Source organism: Drosophila nasuta, chromosome 2L (assembly GCF_023558535.2).
Source record: "Drosophila nasuta strain 15112-1781.00 chromosome 2L, ASM2355853v1, whole genome shotgun sequence".
Classification (NCBI taxonomy): Eukaryota; Metazoa; Arthropoda; class Insecta; order Diptera; family Drosophilidae; genus Drosophila; species Drosophila nasuta.
Window position 1 is genome coordinate 22800830 of NC_083455.1, and position 21920 is coordinate 22822749.

At 35.3% G+C, this 21920-nt stretch overlaps 2 protein-coding genes across 2 annotated transcripts; one reads left to right on the forward strand and one right to left on the reverse strand.

Annotated features, from left to right (window-relative positions):
• Nucleotides 1-24: 24 nt before the first annotated feature.
• LOC132783709 (intraflagellar transport protein 80 homolog) lies at nucleotides 25-4798 on the reverse strand. The gene is made up of 6 exons (XM_060789058.1): nucleotides 4662-4798; nucleotides 4136-4592; nucleotides 2460-2687; nucleotides 2025-2404; nucleotides 1425-1964; nucleotides 25-680 (listed from the first exon to the last, which is right to left on the reverse strand). Exons 1-6 carry the CDS (start codon nucleotides 4796-4798, stop codon nucleotides 83-85), a joined length of 2340 nt encoding a protein of 779 aa, XP_060645041.1. The 3' UTR covers nucleotides 25-82.
• A 3174-nt stretch (nucleotides 4799-7972) lies between these two features.
• LOC132798597 (uncharacterized) lies at nucleotides 7973-21788 on the forward strand. The gene is made up of 3 exons (XM_060810522.1): nucleotides 7973-8323; nucleotides 15133-15318; nucleotides 21043-21788. The coding sequence occupies exons 1-3, from the start codon at nucleotides 8257-8259 to the stop codon at nucleotides 21258-21260; spliced, it is 471 nt and encodes a 156-aa protein (XP_060666505.1). The 5' UTR covers nucleotides 7973-8256; the 3' UTR covers nucleotides 21261-21788.
• Nucleotides 21789-21920: the final 132 nt, after the last annotated feature.

A 21920-nucleotide genomic window follows, 5' to 3' on the forward strand; every position in this document is an offset into this window, starting at 1 on the left:
TTTAAGTTGTTTTGCTTTTAAATTTCTTAGCATAAAAAAACCCTACAATAAGTATTTATTTAAGTACCTTGACAGCTCAATTTTAATCACTTAAATTCTCATCCTTAGTTGCATAAGTCATATAAAGAGCGTCCCATTCGTCACGCTGCAAAGCTTTCAGGTAGCGTTGTCGCTCCTGCAGAACACGCTGCAACAGCTCGACATCCGGCTGATCCGCCTGATGCTTCTGTGCAATCTCCAGCGCCCTCTTCCAGTTGTGCATGCGCAGAGATAAGGCGACAGCCTGATCGTACTTGCGATTGTGCAACAAGATGGTCTCCGCCTCCATCATGCGACCCAACATCAGAGAGTTTTCAGCCATCTGCTCCGCACTCGATGGCGACAGCGTTTTCAGGTGCTGCAAGTAGCTGACCTTGTCGATTTGCAACGCTGCCGAATAAGCCTCTTCGCTAAGCTGCAGCTGATGCTTTCGTGTTGCCACCGCAGCCAAGGTGGCCCAGAGACTCGTGTGCTGAGCCAGGCGACAGATGCGCAACGCCTGCTGCCATTGACCCTCTTGGAGGGAGCGATGCAGCACCTCGCAGTAGATGTTCACGTTGATGGGAAGAAGGGCGCCAGCACAGCGAAATGTAATCACAGCGTCCTCAAAGCTCTCGATGGCCACATGCTTGCCAAATTCACTGCAAAGAGAGAGAAGTACAACATGAATGTAAAGAAAAACTTGAAATTGAGAACAAAAATTATTGAATTGCCATTCTAAAAACTTGCATTCAGATTGCAAGCTAACACAACTCAATTGAATAACTCTTGATTTGAAAAACAAAAAGTTCAAAAATGAAACTGAGATCATTCTGGAATCCAAGATTGTTTTCAGCCTAATAAACTAGACTAGATTTTGTAAGCCTTACAGAATGGAATCGAGTGGCAATGCCTTACAAAATTGTTCATACTATAGTAAAAACAATATAATAATAAATATGGGTAATTCTCTGGTAAATGTCGCGTGCGACCAGCTTTACAGTGACAAAAAAAAAAAAACATAAAGTAAAACACTTTTAAAAATAAGTGAAGGTTATTCTTAAAGATTGGGATTAGCACTATTTTCAGAGCTAAGATTGATTTTCGGAAATTGTTCTGTTTGACGATAAAATATATAAATTCCTTCATTTTTTGGTTTTGCGTACGAATTTGTTAATTTTTGCCATTATTAGAACAGAAAACAAAATAGAATAAAAATTCCAAAACCATTCTTAGCACTAATTAAAGTACTAATCTGGAGCTACAAAAATAACCTTTTCCTTTTTTTAAAATTGTTTCAGGTTATGTTTTTTTTTGTAGAAAGTAGAAAGTTTCTACCCTATGGGTATAAAAACTGAATTGAAATCTCTAAAATTAATAGGCAACACAACACAACTGAAACTCACGCTGTGTCCAGTGTAATTGTGGTGAGTGCAATAATCGTAGGATCGGCAGCTCCTTCGCCAGGACAATACCAAATGCTGTAGCAGGAATCGTGAACACCAACCAAAATGTTCGTCTCGCTGGCCCATTTGATGGCAGTTAGTTGAGTGCCAATCTTATAGATCTCAGCGCTGCCATTCGATGAGTTGCTGGCACTTTGATTCTTCGTCTCGCTGATGTACAACTCTCGATTACTATCGATGAACGCAATGAATTGATCATCTGCATTGCCAGCACGACAGGCAGCAATCTCCGCCAGCTGTTGCTTGGCTCTCAGCGATTGTGGCTCATATTGCCTTGAGGCACCCGGAATTAAGTCGAATAAATGAAGTAAAGTTGTCTCTGAATTGTCACGAATGGCGAGAACATCGAGACCCAAAGAAATCGAGCGCCAATTGAGCAAAGGTAGCTGAGCCTGTGATCCTGGATAGCGTGGATTCAAATGCAGGCGACCCGTGTAGGTATAAACCCAAATGGAGCTGGCATCCAGCACCATAAAGTATCTAGAAAGAGAAGTAAAGTTTAGCAAAGAAGAGTAAAGTAAAGTTGCATGCCACACCCACTTTTTGCCCACTTCAATAACGCGTACATCATTCCGGCCATCAATTATAATCGGTGTGTTGACGTATTTCTCATTGTAGATGTGCAGCTGATGTGTGGTCGCCACAACCAGATGACCATAACCCAAAGCAAAATTGATGACACGCTGCGGAAAGTCGAGGACATCGTTGGTGCCATTGGCAATGTCCTGCATCGCAATCGATTTGCGGCTGCTGCTCGTCGCCTTCAAGTTGCGCGAGATGAGTTGCTGCTCCACCGCATAGCCCACAATCAACTGTCCCGTCGACGTGCCACATGCCACCTGTGTGCCATCCGCTGACCAGGCCAACGTGTAGAACGAACCGACGCTAGGCGACGTAAAGCGAGCACTGCTATAAGACCACTACAAAGAGGTGTAATGTATTAAGTGTGAATTGAAAGATACACTTCCAACTTACGCCCGTGCTGTGACAGAGTTTGAGCATGTTGAAGGTGCCCACCAGCAGATAGTCTTTCTCTGGATTGAAGGCCACACTCGTTATCGCATACTCCTCGGCTGCGCTACTGAAGAGATTGGCGCCCTGTGCGTCCCAGATCTTGAAGCGAAAGTCCTCTCCTCCAGAGGCAATGATATTCGACTGAGCCGACCAGCTGAGCGATAGCACGAGGCCATCGTGAGCGCGCCACTGAAATGGATGAAGGATTTAAAGGATTGCAGGAATTATAGATGGTTCAAAACTAGATATTCAACTAAGTAAGCGATATGCTAATAAGTATTTTAAAATTTCCACTAAATAGTTCTAATTCAAGAATTGAAAAGTTTTTTAATTGATAGTTTAAGATAGTTTTAGTTCAAATTGAAACGAAAACCTTGCTTAAAGAAAGCAAAATTTAAACTAAATTGAATACAGAAAGCACACAACTGAATTCTCTAAATTTAAAGGATTGTAGATGCCCCAAAACTAGATATTGAACTAAGTAAGCGGTTTGCTAATAAGTATTTTAAAAATTCCTCTTCCTAGTTCTAATTCAAAAAGTTAAAAGTTTTTAAATTGGAAGTAAATATATTTGCCATACTTGAAGCTAAGATAGTTTTAGTTCAAATTGAAACGAAAACCTTGCTTAAAGAAAGCAAAATTTAAACAAAATTGAGTACAGAAAGCACACAGCTGAATTCTCTAACTAGAATAGTTGGTGAAATCGAAAAGTTTAAGCTGAACAGTTTATGAACAAATACGGTATTCAATCAAAATATACAAGTAAATTTAAGACAATACTGAAAAACTTAGAAAATATACTTTCCAGTTAGGCAAACAGAGTGCGACATTGAAAAATGAATTATATCGAATAAAAATAATGAATTATTAAAAAAAATATATCCTCATAGAGTCGATGGCCTTAGTAGCTAGTACTCCCTTCTTTTAGTTATTATATTATTTTTGTATAATAATTAAATAAATAATAATAATATAATATCCTCATAGTTGATGAACAGAATGATAATTTATAAATAACATTGCAGTGAAAGCAATATAATTGAATATATTTAAAAGAACATATACAAAATTGTATCATTTAAAAGAAACACATACAAAATTGTATCATTATACTAATCCTTACACCAAATAAATTAATTGAAAGTCCAAAAGTACTCAAGAGTGAGTACAATAACTCAAATCTGCAGTTGCAGTAGTTATACAACATCAACTATTCTTCGTAGTATGACAAATATTTAAGTCGATCTAGCTATATTGTTTATTTAAACAACATAATAATACTAATAATTTCTGAAGACTTGCTTTAACTGTAAACTATAGTTAGCAATATAATTAAATATATAATATTTAAAAGGACACATACAAAATTGTATCATTATACTAAAGTTTTCACCAAATTAATAAATTGAAAGTCCAAAAGTGCTCAAGAGTGAGGACAATAACTCAAATCTGATGTTGCAGTTGTTATACGTCATCAACTATTATTCGTAGATAAAAATTTAAGCCGCTCTAGCTCTATTCTATTTAAATAACATAATAATACTAATAGTTTCCTTTCATAATTATCATACCAAAGAACTGCAAACTATAGTTAGTTAACCCTCTAATAACAACCCCCTTTTCAAAGGGCAACTCACCCTTATGAGCTTGCTGTTGGCTGCCAGCGGTTTGATGGAAATGTGACCACCCTGACTGAAGGCAATTGCCGTTGAACTAGGCGCCCAGCGAGCACAACGTATGGCTTCATCGCTCTGAATGACTGTGGAACGCAGCATGCCTGAACGTGACCAGATCTTGACGACCCCATCCTCGGCAGCGGTCAAGAGGCCAGCGCCATCTGGACTCCAGCGAGCGGAACTAATTGCCGCCGTGTGGGCGGAAATGCTGCGTTCAACGCGTGCGCTTTTATTGAGAATGATGAAGCGTCCATCATTGCTGGCAATGAGCAGAGTGTCGCTGCCCTTGCCACCGCCACTGCTGCGACCACCGAGCAGCAGCCAGTCCAAGTCTGTGGGTATAAAGTCATCCGGCAGCTTGGCCACCTCAACGGAATCGCGACTCACATCGCTCCATTTGTAGATCTGATGATCGTCGCTGTTGAAAATTTAGTTTAATTGTAGTAAAAGAAAATAACTTCAGTTCTTTTTTCTTTGCTTTGCTTACCTCACAAAATAGATTTCCTCATTGCTGCTCCAGTCCACACAACTTAAAGGATAACTTGAGGGTTCTGTGTTGCGTTCTTGTGCACTTTCCGCACTTTTTAGCGAACTTCTTTTGCAAATGCGTGTCTTTAGTTTCATTTCTAGTTTACTGCATTAACTTTTATTTTCAACAGTTTGTTTAGACGCTTGATTACCATGGCAACTATTTTTGGCCAGAAGGCATCAGGGTTGCATTTGACCAAATGGTTGCGACATTGGCTAATTGGGTTCTCAACTTGACTTTCGGTTTCGTTATCGTTTTCGTTTTCGATGCTAATGACATCCTCATTAAATCTTTTGATCTTCATTGTGTTTGCTTTGTAATTTCTTTATTTTTTTAATTGCACAACGTTAACTAGCTCCATTTCCGTTGATGTAAGCAAAATTACTGCAGATAACTCAGCTGAAATTGTTTAGGTAAACTTCCCAAATGACAAAACTATAATTAAGCGAGGCCTTATTATTAAACCAAGCAAGCGAAACTATTTTCAAACGCAATTTGAAATAATTGCTGGTATTGTCAAGGGAAGTAATTGACACAGCTGGGAATCAATGGAGTTTTCAAACAAAATTCGTTTATTATCTTGATTGGATAACTAATTGGATCAATGAATGCTGATTGATTGAAGAGATAGCTATTTCAATCGATTAGGAATTTCTAAATTAATTAAAATTATATACACATAATATTGAACTTTTATTTTTCATGAAAATCAAAAGAAACTATTGATTTTTATTTATTTTCATACATACTAATTTATTTTCTATAATAACATGTGTATTTAGACTTAATTAATTTCCATTTTATTAGTGGTGGAAGTAAATATTTACTTTGTACAATCTCTGTTATATTTCCTTCAACATATTTTTTATTCAAGTTTCATTTTATTGAATTTCCTTTGTCTTTCCTAATTTAAAGCAAATCAAAATTTATCTCTGAAATCTTTTTGTCAGTGCACCCGCTTTGTCATTAGATTTGCTAATTAACAATGTATGCGAGATTTAATTAGTTTCACCATACGAACCATCAAGCAACATAAAACCAAACGAGACCCTAGAATATTGTGCTAATCGAGTTCTAAGAACTCCGCATAGAAGATAAATACTACGAGTCGAACTACAATTATTTTCTAATTTGTATGCAGCTATCAAATAGAAGTCTTTTGGAATAGTAAATCAACAAAATGGCTTCGCTTCAGCCACAATGACGTCGTTGTTCTCTTAAGCACATTACGCATACGCCCCCAAGCACACTATTAATATGTCAAACTCCATTTATCAGCCTACAACCATCTTATTCGTTGTCTTCGTCTTTGTTCATTGCCAGTCATCGAAGTCGTAGTTTATTGGAAATACGTCGATTGGTTTGGGTTCCCGTTGACACATTTTCTGTCCAATGAACCTCGATTGTTCAATTTAGAGGTAAAAGTAATTTCAAATTGTGGTTGTTAGTTTTCTTCTAGACTGTAGTATTTACCCAAGTTATTGACTGCTTAACCATTATTTTATTGGACAACGAACTGCACGAGACTAGACTTCAATAAAGCAAAGCTTATTATTAAATATGTATCTTGAATTTTGTCGTTGCTAGATTATAAATATAAAAGAAGTTATTATAAATGTTGACAAAAATAGTTTACTTCAAAATTGAAACAATTTTCCACATCTCTTTAATATTTCTTGATAGTATTTTCATTTTAATTATAGCCATAAAAAGAGCTGAAGCTCTTTTAATGCACTTAATATCTCCCAAAAGTCATTAAGCTCTGAGCCACACATACAATAACTTATAAGTCAATGTACTCCAGTTAGAACTGATTAAACGATTCCCTAAAAGCAAACAGACTCGTTAAAAGACAACTCACGATGCCATAGAAAACGCATAAAATATCTGCTAGAAATTTAGCCACGACTTTACAGGATTCAAGCGCGGAGTTGATGTTGAGTTGAGTTTGCTGTCCATGTTGCAAAGTGTCAACATTGCATTTCCTTATCAGCATACTGCGCTTGATTAGATGGCGACGAAGTCGAACGCCAACATTGACGACAAAGTCGCTCTTAACATTCAATTGCAACTGTCGACGAACTGACTGAATGACAGTCGGACGGACCGACAAGCGGATAGATGGACTGAGTTGCCATTAAACGGCAATGGTGCAAGAAATAGCAACGGTTTACCGCACAGTGTGACAAAGGTGTTAAAAGGTATACAGAAAATTTAATGGTGTAAAAAGAACGATAAGATTATAATAAAATACGCTCAATTTAGATGTGATGCACTGCAAATTAAGTCAGCAACGTAAATTACTAAAGTTAATGCAATTTTACATTTTTTATACTTTTAATCTTTTTTTTTTATTTTCAGATTTTAGATTGAGAGATTAACTGAAAGTTAGAATTAAGTTGAATATAAAATGTGCAATATGTACATATATTTGAAATGAAGTAACTATATCGATATACCAAATATAGTTTTCGGTATATTTTTAGTATTTTCTACCGTATTTTTGGTATATTTATAGAATATAGTTTTATTGAAAGCTTATTCGATGTTAGCTTTCTTACTTGTTTTTGAATTTTTACATGCTTTCATTGAATTTCTATTTAAATTTAATATAATTTGCATAGTTACTTTTCCAAACAAATTTCTATAAAGTTTAATATACTTAAATACTTAATATATTTATATTTAAAGTTAAACACAATGTTTGTGTTTCATTTTTATAAAGTTGAATGCACTTAAATATTTAATATATTTATAATTAAAGTTTAACACAATGTTTATAAGCAAGTTTTCATAGTTTCAAGTTGTTCAATTTGAGTTTCTATGCATTGGCCTCACTGTGCAGTAGTTGAAACTGCAAGTGTTTGTGGCTCGCCTGAGATGTGCGGGCCAGCGTCGAGTGCTCAAGCGTTAGCTCCTAACCCAGTCCCATATAAATAACTAATTTCAATATAAAATCCAGCGACACTCGAACGAAGTTCTCAATGCGTATCATTGTCTTCCTGCCAACCCTCTCTCTCTCTCTCTCTCTCGGTCGCTTGCGCTCTTTGTCTCGTGCTTTCATATGTTGCTTTCAATTTGTATTTCAATCAAGTGCATTGAAAGGGGGCTGATTGAACGATCTCGCTCTCTCAACTAGTCTTTGTCTCGCTCTCTCTCTCACTCTCTCAGGCCAAGTCTCGTTGTGTCGCTTGGATTCGTTCGGTTTGTTATTGGTTCGTTTTGTCGCTGCTATTTCTCGACTTGTGGCGCATTTTCGTGTTCAGTTTTGATTCAGTTCGCTTTCAGTTTGTCAACGCGTCGCATGCTTGCTCCTCAGTTCCAAAAACAGCAAACATCCAACGTTTCGTGTGTTTTCGAATTTGTTACTGAATACTACGAAAATTTGCATATGAAATCAGTGTAAAGTGGCTGTGTGAAAGCATAAACGAAGTAAATCGAAAGGAGAAACAACAGCAGAAAGCAAAACTAAGCAAAAGCAGTGGAATCAAGTTGCGTCGCTTTGCCCTCTCGTCTAAGCAGATAAACAACAAGTTGTTAACCCCTTTTGGCCATGTCGCCCACTGCCAACTGTGTCCTATTGCTGGGGTTGTTCGTCCTGGCCATTAATTTGAATGCAGGTGGGTTTTTTTTTTTATATTTGTTGCCGAGATGCTGTGCGTGCATTTGCATGAAAGTGCTCGCTAATTAAGTGTGTGCGTGTGTATATGTGTGTGTGTGTGTGAAGCAGCCACTCAATGAATGTGCCCCCAAGTTAAAATGAGTTCACTGAACCACAGCAGCAAGCTAAAAGGAATTTAAGCGGGAATGAATTGTAGGTTTAGCAGCCGCAAAAGTTGAAAGCAGCATTAAATTGCAAAAATAGAAAATCAATTATAAATATTGATAATCAGCAAGTTCCTCGTTGACCTCAATTGATAAGCCGCAGCTGGCATTCATTGTCTCGCATTAGGAGTGTACAAAACAGCCTCCAACGAGGCGTATACTTAACATTGTCAGAAGTGCCTGCAACACAGATTATTGCATCGTTTATTATTATGATGTTTCTTTTGTTAATATTTATGCACCCGTCCGCTCCTTTATTTATTTATACAACAGCTCACTGACACCCTCCGCGTGTCTGTGTAAAAATATTTTCATGACCTTAAAAAATTCGAGAAATTTTCATGTACATAAATAGCACATTACTTATATAGATGATACATGTGTGCAGTGCACACAGAAATGTTGTGTGCCATATTGTGCTGACAAGCTGAAGATACAAGCAACAGACAACAAGCAGACTGAACTACAATACAAAAGTGTTGCTAGTTTTTAAATTGATGGGAACTACATTTAATTGAATTGAAACTGTTAACAGGCTGGCAAATAAATAAATGAGACTGTCCAGCCAAGTTGTCAGCAGCATTTGAATGGACGGGGGGAATCTACAACAGACTAGATATCTTTCTCTATTTCTTCGTGGGCAGCTAAGGAAGTGCACTGAGAAAAATGAACAAGAAACTGAGCTAGCATAAATGCATGTGTCAAAGCAGTATGTTACTTAAAGCTTTGTTTTGTGAAAGAAATAGAAATAAATGAAGATTTATAGTATTTTGGCAATTATCAAAATGAAAAAGAAAAAACATATTTTTGTATTCCTACAAATAAAGGAATAGATAATTTAAAATATATTTGTATAATAGAAATAAATATTTAATTGATTTCATTAGAATGTCTGAATTAAAATCTTGTGCAAAAAAAATATAGCTAAAGCCACTTAGAGGCTAATAAACAATCATAATTTTTTTTTAAGGTATGTGTAGTTTTTTCTATTTCCTAGTCAGTGAGCCTTATCCACTGTCATCTCACTTTTTTTTGGTGTAACTTCTTTTCGACAGTCCCACGAAGACAGTTGATGTCGTCATATCTATCATAGAAATAAATGTAGATTAATTATATTTTGGGAAATATCAAAATGAATAAAAAACATATTTTTGTATTTCATTATTCGTAACTTAGATAATTTCAAATATATTTGTATAATAGAAATAATTATTTAATTGATTTCATTAGAAAGTCCGATTAAATTTGTGTGCACTAAAAATATAGCCAAAGCAACTGAGAGGCTAATAAACAAACATAATTTTCTTTAAGGTATGCGAAGTTTTTTTCTTTTTCCTAGTCAGTGGGCCTTATCCACTGTCATCTCACTTTTTTTTGGTGTAACTTCTTCTCGACAGTCCCACAAAGACAGTTGATGTCGTCATATCTTTTTACTGACAGTTCATGTTGGTTTTAGACTTTTTTTTCTGGGAGTGTGCAATTGCCCCTGCCACTGCCTTTTGCCCCCACCCCGGAGCGGAATGTCAGCCGAATTTTTTTGTGTGGCTTGTGTCCACTGACAAGTTGGCACACGCACCTCAATGAAATGCTGCTGAAACACTCTCAGCAAAAAACAGTCTGACATACATTTCATGTGAAGTTTTCGTGCTTGCAACTAACATTATTGTTTTTACTATGTCGCACCCACTTCCGAAATAAAGTTAAAACAAATGAGATATAGTTTTTTTTTTTTGCTCGAGATTATTCATCTTTATAGAGGGCATAACACTTAAAGCGCTGATGATCTCAAGCTGTAATCTGACATTACAGTGTTTACATAAACAAAAATTCATAATTAATTAGAGGGCAAGGCTGTAATTCAGTTTTACTAATTGCTATTTCATATAGTATATGCATGTCTGACAAGTTTCTAGTGCAATTTACTTGAGATACAATCGAAGCAATCATTGTAATGCTCTAGGCAACCTTTTGATCATCATTCTTCCCTTTGCACACCCAAAATGCCCAAAAGCATGACAAACTGTCATCATATTACGACAACTCAACTGTGTCTGTGTCATTAAATCATTTTGCAGCAATTCAATGGAATTTTTTATTTTCCTTGTTTTGTGGGTGCGTTTCAATGATGATAAACGATGCCCAAGCAGCTTCTCTATAATATGGCTCTAATTATATGCAAGTATTTAGGCCAGATATGAGTCGCGTTTAAGCCAAGTTGAACGAACTCTGCAATGCAACTCGACTTTCCAGTCTTTTTCCCTCTACGTTTAGGGCCAAGCACACACACATTCACACTCGTAAGTTGTCGATTTTATGGCTAAGATATGGTGTGGCGGTGCAAGTCGTCGTCGACTTTGGGGAGTTGCCAACGTTGCTCTGATAATCAACACATTTTTTACAGCTTTTAAGCGCCACCGCCACCGCCAACTTCAAACTGCAATCGCAACTTTGACTGCAAGTAAATCCCAACTGAGCTAATGCTGAAATTGCATGTGAACTTTGCCACATGTGTGTGTTCAAATTGTATCAACATATGTGTGTGTGTGTGTGTGTGTGGGAAACTCAGACCCAAGTTTGCGGCTTATTGTTGGGGACTCTTTCATTGGCAGTCATATCAAGTAATAGGGCTGATTTCAACGGCCATTCAACCTGTGTAATAACATGGACGTACTACAGCAAAAAAAAGAAAAGAAAAGTCAGGGGAAATTGCTCGAAAGTCACCATAATTTTGTGGCTGTATCTTAATTCGAGTTGCTTGTCGCTTTGCCATGTTATCGACAGTGCAAATTGTATCTAAATGGTTTCGAGTGTATGCAAATTGGTTTCCTAGAAATTTCAAGTAAAGTCAAGTATTTCTTTATGTTTATTTTGTTATAATTGAAATACATTCCTAAGTGATTAAGTTAAAAGCTGCTAAGGGAAATGAGAAATAGCTTGTAGAACATTTGTACTTGTACTGTAATGACTATTACAGTTGAAATATGTAGTTCAAATCTGGGTAAAATAAACAGTTAAGAATGAGTAAGCCCGACTGTGAAACACTTTCTACACATTTTGAATAGAAGCAAAACAGTGTGGTATTAAAATAATATACCACAAAAATACCAAATATATATATATATATATATATATGTATATATGTATATAGGTATATTGATATAGCACTACATTCAAAATATACCATAGAGTGCAAAATATACCAGATTGTTAGGCAAAGCAGCTAAGGGAAATGAAGAATAGCTAATAGATCGTTTGTACTTGTATTATAATGATTATTACAGTTGAAATAGTTCAAATTTGGTTATGTTTAAATTATGAAATTAATAAATAATATACTTAAAATATTCCAAATTAATATACCACAAAAGTACAAAAGTATACCAAAGGAAGTATTTGGTATAATGATATAGCACTTCATTCAAAATATACCATAGAGTGCATAATATACCAGATTGTTAAGCAAAGTAGCTAAGGGAAATGAAGAATAATGATGATTATTACAGTCGAAATATATAACTTAATCTATATAACTTCGACTTCTTATATAACTTATATATATGTATCTACAAACTATCCGATAGCAACCACATCTTCAACCATCGGAAAGACTAAAGTAATTTATAATGTAATACCTGTACAAATTGTTTATTTGTAGTTATTTCATCTCAATCCAATTATATGATTCTTTATGGCATTAAAGAAATTGAAAAAGTGCTTGTGAATCTTTGAGTATTATTTCATTTAACTTTATTATTTGTAACAGCTTACTATTTAAATCATTGTCTTTATTCAAGCTAATTGATTGTTTCTTATGAATAACTTTGATTTCGTCTCTTTTAAACTAAAAAGGTTGAAATTCACGTTTCCCATTTATGTAAATATTTCATAATTAATGTCGAGTAAGTTATTCAATCATTGTTGTCCAAATGCAATATACAGCTGCGAATATCTATTGATATTCACTCAATTGCTCAAACTACTTAGTTACGCACAAAGCTCTGCGTTTTTGTGTTTGCAACCATTTTTGGGTCGCTTGTGTTTTTGGAGCTGCCAAAACATTTGGCATAAACGCGCGCACAATATCAATTTTCATGTTGCATACAATTACAGTCATTACCATTAGTAAACTGCCACTGCCACTGCGCAGTGCGTACACTCCACAAAAATACTACATAAACAATTTTGGCCAAGCATCTGACAATTCCGACTGTCAATTAATTTCAATATATTGTAAATGATAATAATTTCTAAAGTCGAACGGACGAATGAACGGCAAAAGTATCCATTGCATTGGCAATTTCATTGCAATATTCAAATGCTACAGCAAATTGTAATGTTTATGTTTGTTGTTTATGGCCAAATTCGGCTAAGAGCTGAAGACAACAAAATCAAAACGAAAACGAAAAAGAAAAACACGTTTCTTAGTCGGATTGTGGGGTTGGCACAGTTCGGTTTCAGTTTCAGAGGCCAGGTCTCTATTCCCCCTTTAGCTGAGCTTATCTGAGCTTTCATTTAAACGCACCTCAAAAGTGTTGGTTAAGTGCATTTAACCTGAACGTTAGCGTTTGACGTTTAAATTGGTCACCAACTAAACGAGTTTTTTACTTCTCGACATCCGCTGTCTAAGCAAGAAAAAAAAGAGCGAAAAAAAACCCAATGCCAAGAACCTGTAGCTAAAGTCAAAGAGTATTTTGTTTGGCTTCCCCCCCAAAAAAAATAAAATGTTTAATAATTATTTACACGCTCTTTGGTTAATCGTGCGCATAAACAACGCTCAAGCCGAAAGTTTTGACACTTTTATAAGGCAGTTTTCCCATCGACTGTCCCATAAATAACTCAGCGCAAAAGGCTCCCGTGTCTAATTAATTTCAACTGCATTCATTTTTCAAAAGCCACCGCCAGCGGGCAACAAATCTAACGGCCAACATCAACGCAACGCAGCAGGCATCTATTTGGCTTATGGCCCATTATTTATTTTCAACTGGCCACAAAATCATCGCTTGATTGCATTTGGCGAGCGAAAACTACTTACTTAGTTTATGATAAACCCAAACTGGGATACAATTTCAATGCAATTATATATCATCACGGGGCCTCTCACAATTGGCATTTCAATTAGCATTTTGCTTTCGATTTGATTTGAATAAATGTTTCATCATCAACACTATTTACTTATAATTATATTCGTGTCACAGGCACGTGCTTTGAATAGTTTTTCAGTGGCTCATTTTGCAGTTAGTGCAACTAGTTGGTGGATCGTTTATCTATTTGCACAAGTATGCTAGGAATTTCTATTGGGTGCAGTTGCTAACTTGACTTTAAGAATCAATTGAGTAAGGTATTTGTGTATTTGCATAAGAGCACAGCGTGAGGAAAGATTGTCGATTATTGTAACTACAAAAATATGAAAGTATTTTAGAATGTTACTGCATGTGTACAATGAGTAAAGCGAGAGAATTATGTGTGTTAATAATATTGTTGTACACAATTGTATTTAGCCACAACAGAAACAAGTAGAAAAGCTACAGTCGAGTGTGCCTGACTGTGAGATACCCAAACATACTAAAAATATAGCGCAAAAATAGTAAATTATACCGACGACTTTATTTGGTATATTTATAGAGTACTACATTGAAAATATACCATAGAGTTCTAAACATTCCACATTGTTAGTCAAAGCTACTAAGACTCTATTATAGCTTCAAAATAATCCTTGTTATTCAAAAGTTATTATACCCTTCTACCCTATAGAAAATATTCAAAGCATAATAAAGTGTTTTTTGTGCATATGGGTAATTCCATGACGGAATTTGTCCCTTGCGAGACTCTTTAAATTGAAAATAACATAAACTGAAACAATTTTAAAATGAAGAAAATGTTATTTTTATAGCTCTTGATAAGTACTTTAATCAGGGCTAAGAATGGGGTTTGAATTTTATTTCTGTTTTGTTTTCTGTTCTCATAATTGCAAAAATTAACAATTTCGTATGCAAAACTAAAAAAAAAAAAATTTATATATTTTTATATGTGTATATCGAAAACATCAACATCGAAAATAATACTATGTATATTCATTTGTTAGTTGGGTAAGCTCATTCACTGTTATTTATATAAATGTGAGTAAAGCGAGGGAATAACTTAAAATTAATAGTTTAATATTTTGTAGAATTATCTTAAACATTTTCGATAAATTAAAAAAAAATGAAAACTAAAATATTTTAATATAAAAATGCTGCGCTGAAAGCTGTAAATTTTAATGAATTTCAATTATATGTTAGTTAAATTTAAGCTTATTTAGTATACCAAGGAAAGTTAAAATAAATACAGCTATGTGTAAAATATGTATCTAAGTGTTGAAAACTGTGAATATGTGTGAACATAATTAATGAAAATGATGAAGGTATTCATAGAAGATATATTTGAGATATATCACATAACAATAATCAGTTAATTGTGTAGACATAATTAATGATGATGAATTGTCTGAATTGAACTGTCGATTATTAATAGTAAGCCTTTGCAATTAGAAATTGTATTCGTTATTCGTTAAATAAAAAATAGTAATAAGAATATTAATAACATATATCTCTTTGTCTGCTTGCAGCTTCTGCCGTGCTTCGTTGTTGGCGCTGCTCGACGGACGTGTCGAACGGCGAGTTCTGCAACGATCCCTTCCAGCCAGACACGATCTCGGAGCAGCAGCGGTATTGGAGCTATGTGAACTGCACTTATTCGGTGGGTGCCAAGTCGATGAATACGCGACCCGTGTGCAAGAAACTCGTGCAGGAAGGTGAGTGGCATGCCACAAGGTGGCAAACGGTCTAACGGGGGCAGACAGCAGACACAATCAAAAAACAATTATTTAGCTATAGACTCATTGCACTGTCATTGGCTATTGTTGTGCGACGTGAGTGTGTGTGTGTGGTGTGTGTGTGTGGTGTGTGTGTGGTGTATGTGTGTGGTGTGCGAGACCCACCGGTGGTGGCTCACACCCGATGCTTGGTGGCGTGTTGTTGCCTGCCACAAAGCGTCAAACAAGATTGAGATTTATTGGCCTGACAATGTCGTCGGCAACAACAAGTGCGGCATACAAATCCATAGGGGCAATGGCAAAACAACAACAACAACAACAACGACACAATTGCTCGCCACAGTCCGCGATCGCGTTGCAGCTGCTGGGCGTTGACTGGGGGGGCGTGGCAAGAAACTGCACACAAGTGGCGACACTTGGCCCAAGACAAGACTTGAAGCCAAAGTCGAAGCCAGTTGCATGTGCCGCTAATTTACGGCAAATTTATGTGGCGAGCACACACAAAATAAAATAAAACGAAACGAAACGAAACGAAATAAAATCAAATTGAGAGAGAGAAAACGCCAACACACATACACGGCGTATGAGTGATATTCGTGTTGCAGTCGTCGATCTTTCCTTCTCTTTTTTTTTTTTTTTTGTTTGTTTGGGTTTCTTTGCTTTTTATTGTTCAGCCTGCGGCTGTGGCAAATTGTGCCGCTTGTTGGCATTTGCATTTGACAAGCAACAACAACGACAACAAACACAAAAGTTCACATCAAAATGCACAAGCTAAATGAAATTGAAAATTTTGCATGCTGACCAATTTGCCAAACGTTGCGTATCGCTGTATTTTGATCTGGATTGCAGTTGCAAATAGTCTCGCAGCTTTTATTGTTGTGCAGAAGAGTCCATTGTTGAAATTTATTTATTCATTTCAATAACAATATTTTACGACTGCATTCTGTGCCACAAATAGCACATAAAATAGGATTATTAAGTTGCTTTTGTAGCTGACAGAAAAACAATACAAAATGCATAAAAACGTCAGCTGAAACATCAGAGGTTATAATAAAAATGTAAATTTATTTAAAGCAGTTTTCATTTAATTTGTTGACAGTATTAATTAAATTTAAACCCAGTTTTGTGATAATTTAAAATGTATAAATTGAACTTAATTATTTATACTCTTTAACTTAAATTCAATTAAGAATGTTTTATTAACATTATATCACGACTTCTTGCCCTTATTTATGTGAAAAAATAACACAAAAAAAATATGATTATTAAGTTTCTTTTGTGGCTGACAGAAAAAGAATACAAAATGCATAAAAATGTCGGTTGAATTATCAGAAAATTATAATAAAAACGTAAATTTATTTAAAGCAGTTTTCATTTAATTTGTTGACAGTATTAATTAAATTTATACCCAGTTTTGTTATAATTTGAAATGTATAAACTGACTTTAAATTTTAATACTCTTTAACTTAAATTCAATTCAGAATGTTTTTTTAATATTATTTCACGACTTCTTGCGCTTATTTGTGTGTAAAAAATAGAACATAAGATAGTATTATTAAGTAGCTTTTGTGGCTGCCAGAAATACAATATAAAATGCATAAAAATGTCTGTATAATAATAATAAAAATGTGAATTTATGTAAAGCAGTTTGTATTAAATTTGTTGGCAGTATTATTTAAATTTAATCCTAGTTTGTGATGTATTCCTTATTTGTAAAAGTGTCAGTTGAATTATCAGAAAATATTAACAAATATTTCAGTTGAATGAATATAAATTAAAATAGAGATATACAACTTAAAATATACAAAATTGAATTTAAGTTGTAATATTATAACATAAATTGAATTCAAACATTTAGAAATATTTTATTGACAGCATGTTCAACTTAACTTGAATATTAATCCTTACTTGTGCTGTATTTTCAATATTAAAATTTGAATTAATTTAAAAAAATATAAATTATTTTATTAGCATTTATGTTAAGCTTTATTCATTATTAATCCTTTTTTCGTGCTAAATTTATAGTTATGAATATTCAAATTTATTCGCTGGCATTCTTTCTCTTCATTTCCTACTGCGTTCCAAATTTATTTCATTTATTCCGCAATAAACTGTAATTTACACATAATCTTATCAAATGACATGAATTCAAGTGCCGGCTTTTGCTTGTTGTTGTCATCGTTGTTGTTGTTTTTGTTGTTCTCTATTTCGATAGCATTTAGCTAATTTCTTATGGCCAATTAATGAACACTATTAAATTTTTGCAATCAAGCGTCTACAAATTGGCGCTGCGAATATTTGCAAAGATTTGCGGCTGGCAATTAAAATTGCAATTGCAACTGCAAATCTCAAATCTCAAACTGAGACTGAGACTCAGACTGAGAGTGAGTCTCCAAATGAGCAGCCAGATGCGAACAGAAATAATGCGCCGAATAAATGCAGCCTAGAGAAACAAAACTAACAACAACAACAAAAATATAAATTAATTAAGTTGTTGCACAGCGTGAAGCGCTCAATTACGACAGAGATGAGGAGGGGGCAAGATGGAGGTAGAGACAGAGGCAAATGTCTGAGAAAAAATGCAACTAGGCGATGCTGCAGTTGTTGTTGTTGCTGTTGTTGCTGCTGCTCAATTTATATGCCGTTAAATTAATTGCTTATGAAGTTTGGGCCGACGACTGGCTGAGTTTTTGGCAAATGTCAAATTAAAAATGTATTCCATAATTCCATAAAACCAACAGTCAAGCCAAGCAATTAGCTATCAGTGTGTGCATGTGAGTCTCTCTCTCTCTCTCTCTCTCTGTCTGTGCGTTAAATTTTAGTTGTCACTGTGCGTCACTGTGCAAATATTTTGCAACTTGTTGCTGCATTTTGGCCAACCGAAAAGTTGTCGTCGATTTTTTGCCTATTTTTGGCCAATTGCGTTGACTTTTTTTCTCTGTGCGTGCTGCGTTGTTGTTGTTGTTGTCGTTGTTTTTGTTGTTGCGATTATTGCTGTTGTTTGGCGTTTTTAGTCGTAGACTTTTTTTTTCGCCTGTCGTTGTTGCTCTTTCGATTTTGTTACTGTGAAAAATGTTGCCAAACACATTGCGATCAATAAATAATTAAATTAATTAAAATTTAAATTTATGACACAATGCTGCATTTCCAACTTGGTTTTGGTTGCTACGCCGCACGGCGCACGCGGCGTATGCGCAATTTTCTTGTCGTTTTTCGTTGTTTGCAATTTCCTTTTGGCTGCGAACTGCATTCTGTGTGCCTTGTTTGATGCCGCGGCCGTGATAAGGCGACAATTGTCAACAATTTTATTAGCGAGCTTCGTCTCTCCTCCTCTCTCTCTCTCTCGCTCTATCTCGCTTGCACTTGGAAGCAACCGCTGCTTCTTGGAGCCAATCACAAAAATGGTCAACGCGCACCTTTTTTGAGCAGCTTTTAAAGTTTTATTTCATTTTATTGCGATTTATTTTTGCTTGATTTCTGTTTTATTTCGTCTCTTGATTTTTTATATGTTGTTTTGTTCTGCACACACACACACACACATACACACAATATCTTAGTTACACACGCAATGAGAAAACGCAATTTGTTGTGGATTTTTTCTGGTTTTCATTTGCCGTTTGCCTGATTGCAAATTGTCTCGTTTTACTGATTCTTGCGTTCGGTTTTGGCAGTGTACTCGTATGTTGCCCCAGCCAGCTCTCGACATAGTCTCAAGCCTCATTTTCTGTTGCGTTTTTGTTCAACGGGTTGGCCAGTCCACTCCAAGCCGGGCCTAGCCTGACCAGGCAAACGATCGCTCAGGTTGCAAATTGCAATCGTTGTGGCGCAGATCGAGCCTTGAACCCATTTCTGTTTGCAGCACTGTTTTCAATCTATATTAAACTATTTGATTGTCTGTTGCTTAATCAGGCAGCAGTTTGTAGACCATTTAAGGGACAACAATAAAGAAAAACAATAATTTATAGGCAAGAAAAAAAAAAATGTTGAGCTGTAGAGTTTTTCCCATAGTTATTAGAAACAAATGAGACTCCACGAATTTCTCTTGGAATATGTTTTATGTTGTTTAAAAGTATAATATTGCAGTTAGTGGGAATTCAAGCTCTAATAGATAGACGACGACTGACAAGATAGATACGACTGACAAATTAGGAGCGCGTTGCCCTTAACTATGTCTTCACATTTACGTTGTCTCAATTCTGAACCAAACAAATGCATTTTCATAATATTGAGAATAATTTCCAAACATTGAAATGATTTCATTCAAAAGTTGTATTATTTTACTAGCATTAAGATATTACTCTTTGAATGTAGTGATGCTTTAAAAGAGTAAGCTTAAAAGTCGATTTATTCTTTACTTAGAGTAGCTTGTCTTTGTATGGTACTTGGTTACACTCTCCTTAAGATGAATCAATCATAAGGTAATAATAAGGTACCTACCATGTAACATGCAGAAGGAGTCATCTCCGATTTATATATTCTTGATCAGCGTCAACAATCGAGATGTTATAGCCATGTCCGTATGAACAGCTTTTTGTTTGGCAAAAAACTCCAAATGCAATCGGATCTCCTTTGCTTTCGCTGACAATCTGGTATATTTTGTACTCTATGTATATGGTATATTTTGTACTCCATGGTATATTTTAAATGTAGTATAACATCCAGATATCACGTATATACATATATAACCTTCGGCACTTTTTAGTATTTCTGTGGTATGTTTTAGTATTAATACAGTATATTTTAGTATTTTGTGGTATATGTTTAGTATGTTTTTAGAATGTCGTTTTATTGAAAATGTGTATCTCAAGCGAGTATCTCACAGGCGAGCACAGTGTAGTATATTTTGGTATATTTTTTACTCTATGGTATATTTTGAATATAGTACATCATGGAGATATCACATACATATAAACTTCGGCACTCTTTTGTATTTTTGTGGTATGTTTAGTATTATTGTAGCATGTTTTAGTATTTTGTGGCATATTTTTAGAATATCGTTTTATTGAAATGAGAACCCTTGACTGTAGTTTTCTTACATGTTTATTATTATTCATATATAACCGATGCTTGAAGACGAAACAACTTTAACATAAAAGTTATTATATTTTTCTAGTTTTCAATTAATAGCATTATGCTGGAGATTTCTTAGTAGTCAGAAGTAAAATTAATTTGTAATTTTTGGAACCGACAAATAACCGACAAAAATAAAATAAAAAGCAGAAACACAAAATGATCTAAGACAGTCATTATCATTATTTATTTGTGGTTTAGCTTCAAGTATTTTCCATCCATCAACTGCATAGTTTTCCTGTTGCACCTTGCCATCAAGTTAATGTTATTTTTAGGCTGTTTGAATTGCATCAGCTGTAGTTAGCTCACGACATGACTATTTGGCTATTTGGCTGCTGGCCATTAGCCAGCATGTGATCGACGATTTGGACGACATTTGAAATGACATTTTTGAGATAGACACGCCGCAAAAGCGCCTCGAAAACTAAAACCAGCACAAACCAGAAGAAACAACAACACAAAATACATATGTACATATGTATTTAGAAAAATGCCCACGCAGACAAACATACTTGACCACATAAATTACATTTAATGTGCAACAATTTTTGCCCTCTCTTAATTAAAATCGTTTCGAGCAAAAATATATTTCAACTTTATTATGGCATTAATTCCACTTTTATTTTGTTGCAGTCTATGGCAAGCGGGTGATTGCACGTTCCTGCTTCTACGAGGACATGGATGATCCGGCCGACAAGTGTGCCATGGACACGACCTCATCCTACACGAAGACCGTTTATTGCCGCACGTGCACCACGGATGGTTGCAACTCGTCTGGCGGTTTAACGGCAATGCTGGGATTGCTGTTGTTGCCGCTGCTTGCCGCACTGAGGCAGCTCTTATGCAAATGAGCCACTGAGCGGGGATGGAGGAGGAGACTGCACTTAATTGCATGAATGCAAAATGAACTTCAAGTCCTTCGAGCTAAAATCAAAACAAAACAAAACACACAACAATTAAATCAATTGCAATATTTTCTAATTTCATCTAGTTAAGTCTTGTTCTTCTAACTTATTTCTATTGAAATTTTTGCAAATTGATAGTCAAAACTAAGCACAAAGCCACTCACAATTCGTAAGATATCACAAATCCAGAGAATGGAATGTTATGTATCTGTAGCGCATCAAAAGGTTTCCATTCTGCCGGCAAACAGATTTAAATACATATGCACACACACACAGACGCACAAATTGGTTATCATATTTCGTAATTGCATAATGAACACACAGTCACACATACACTTACATTCAGATGTATATGGATATTCGCATATACTTTGTAATAATGTAATACTTATTGTAACTCTAATTAAAAACCAAAAAAAAAAACACTTTTTTATGGTGTCTTACAAATAAATTGATTAGAATGTACGAAAGTGACTCGACTGCATTTATTTACTAAGTGGGAATATATTTAAATATATTTTTATACCCGTTACCAATAGGGGAGAAGGGTAGCATAACTTTGTGCCTTCAGGATATGTATGTAATAGGCAGAAGGAGAACTTGATC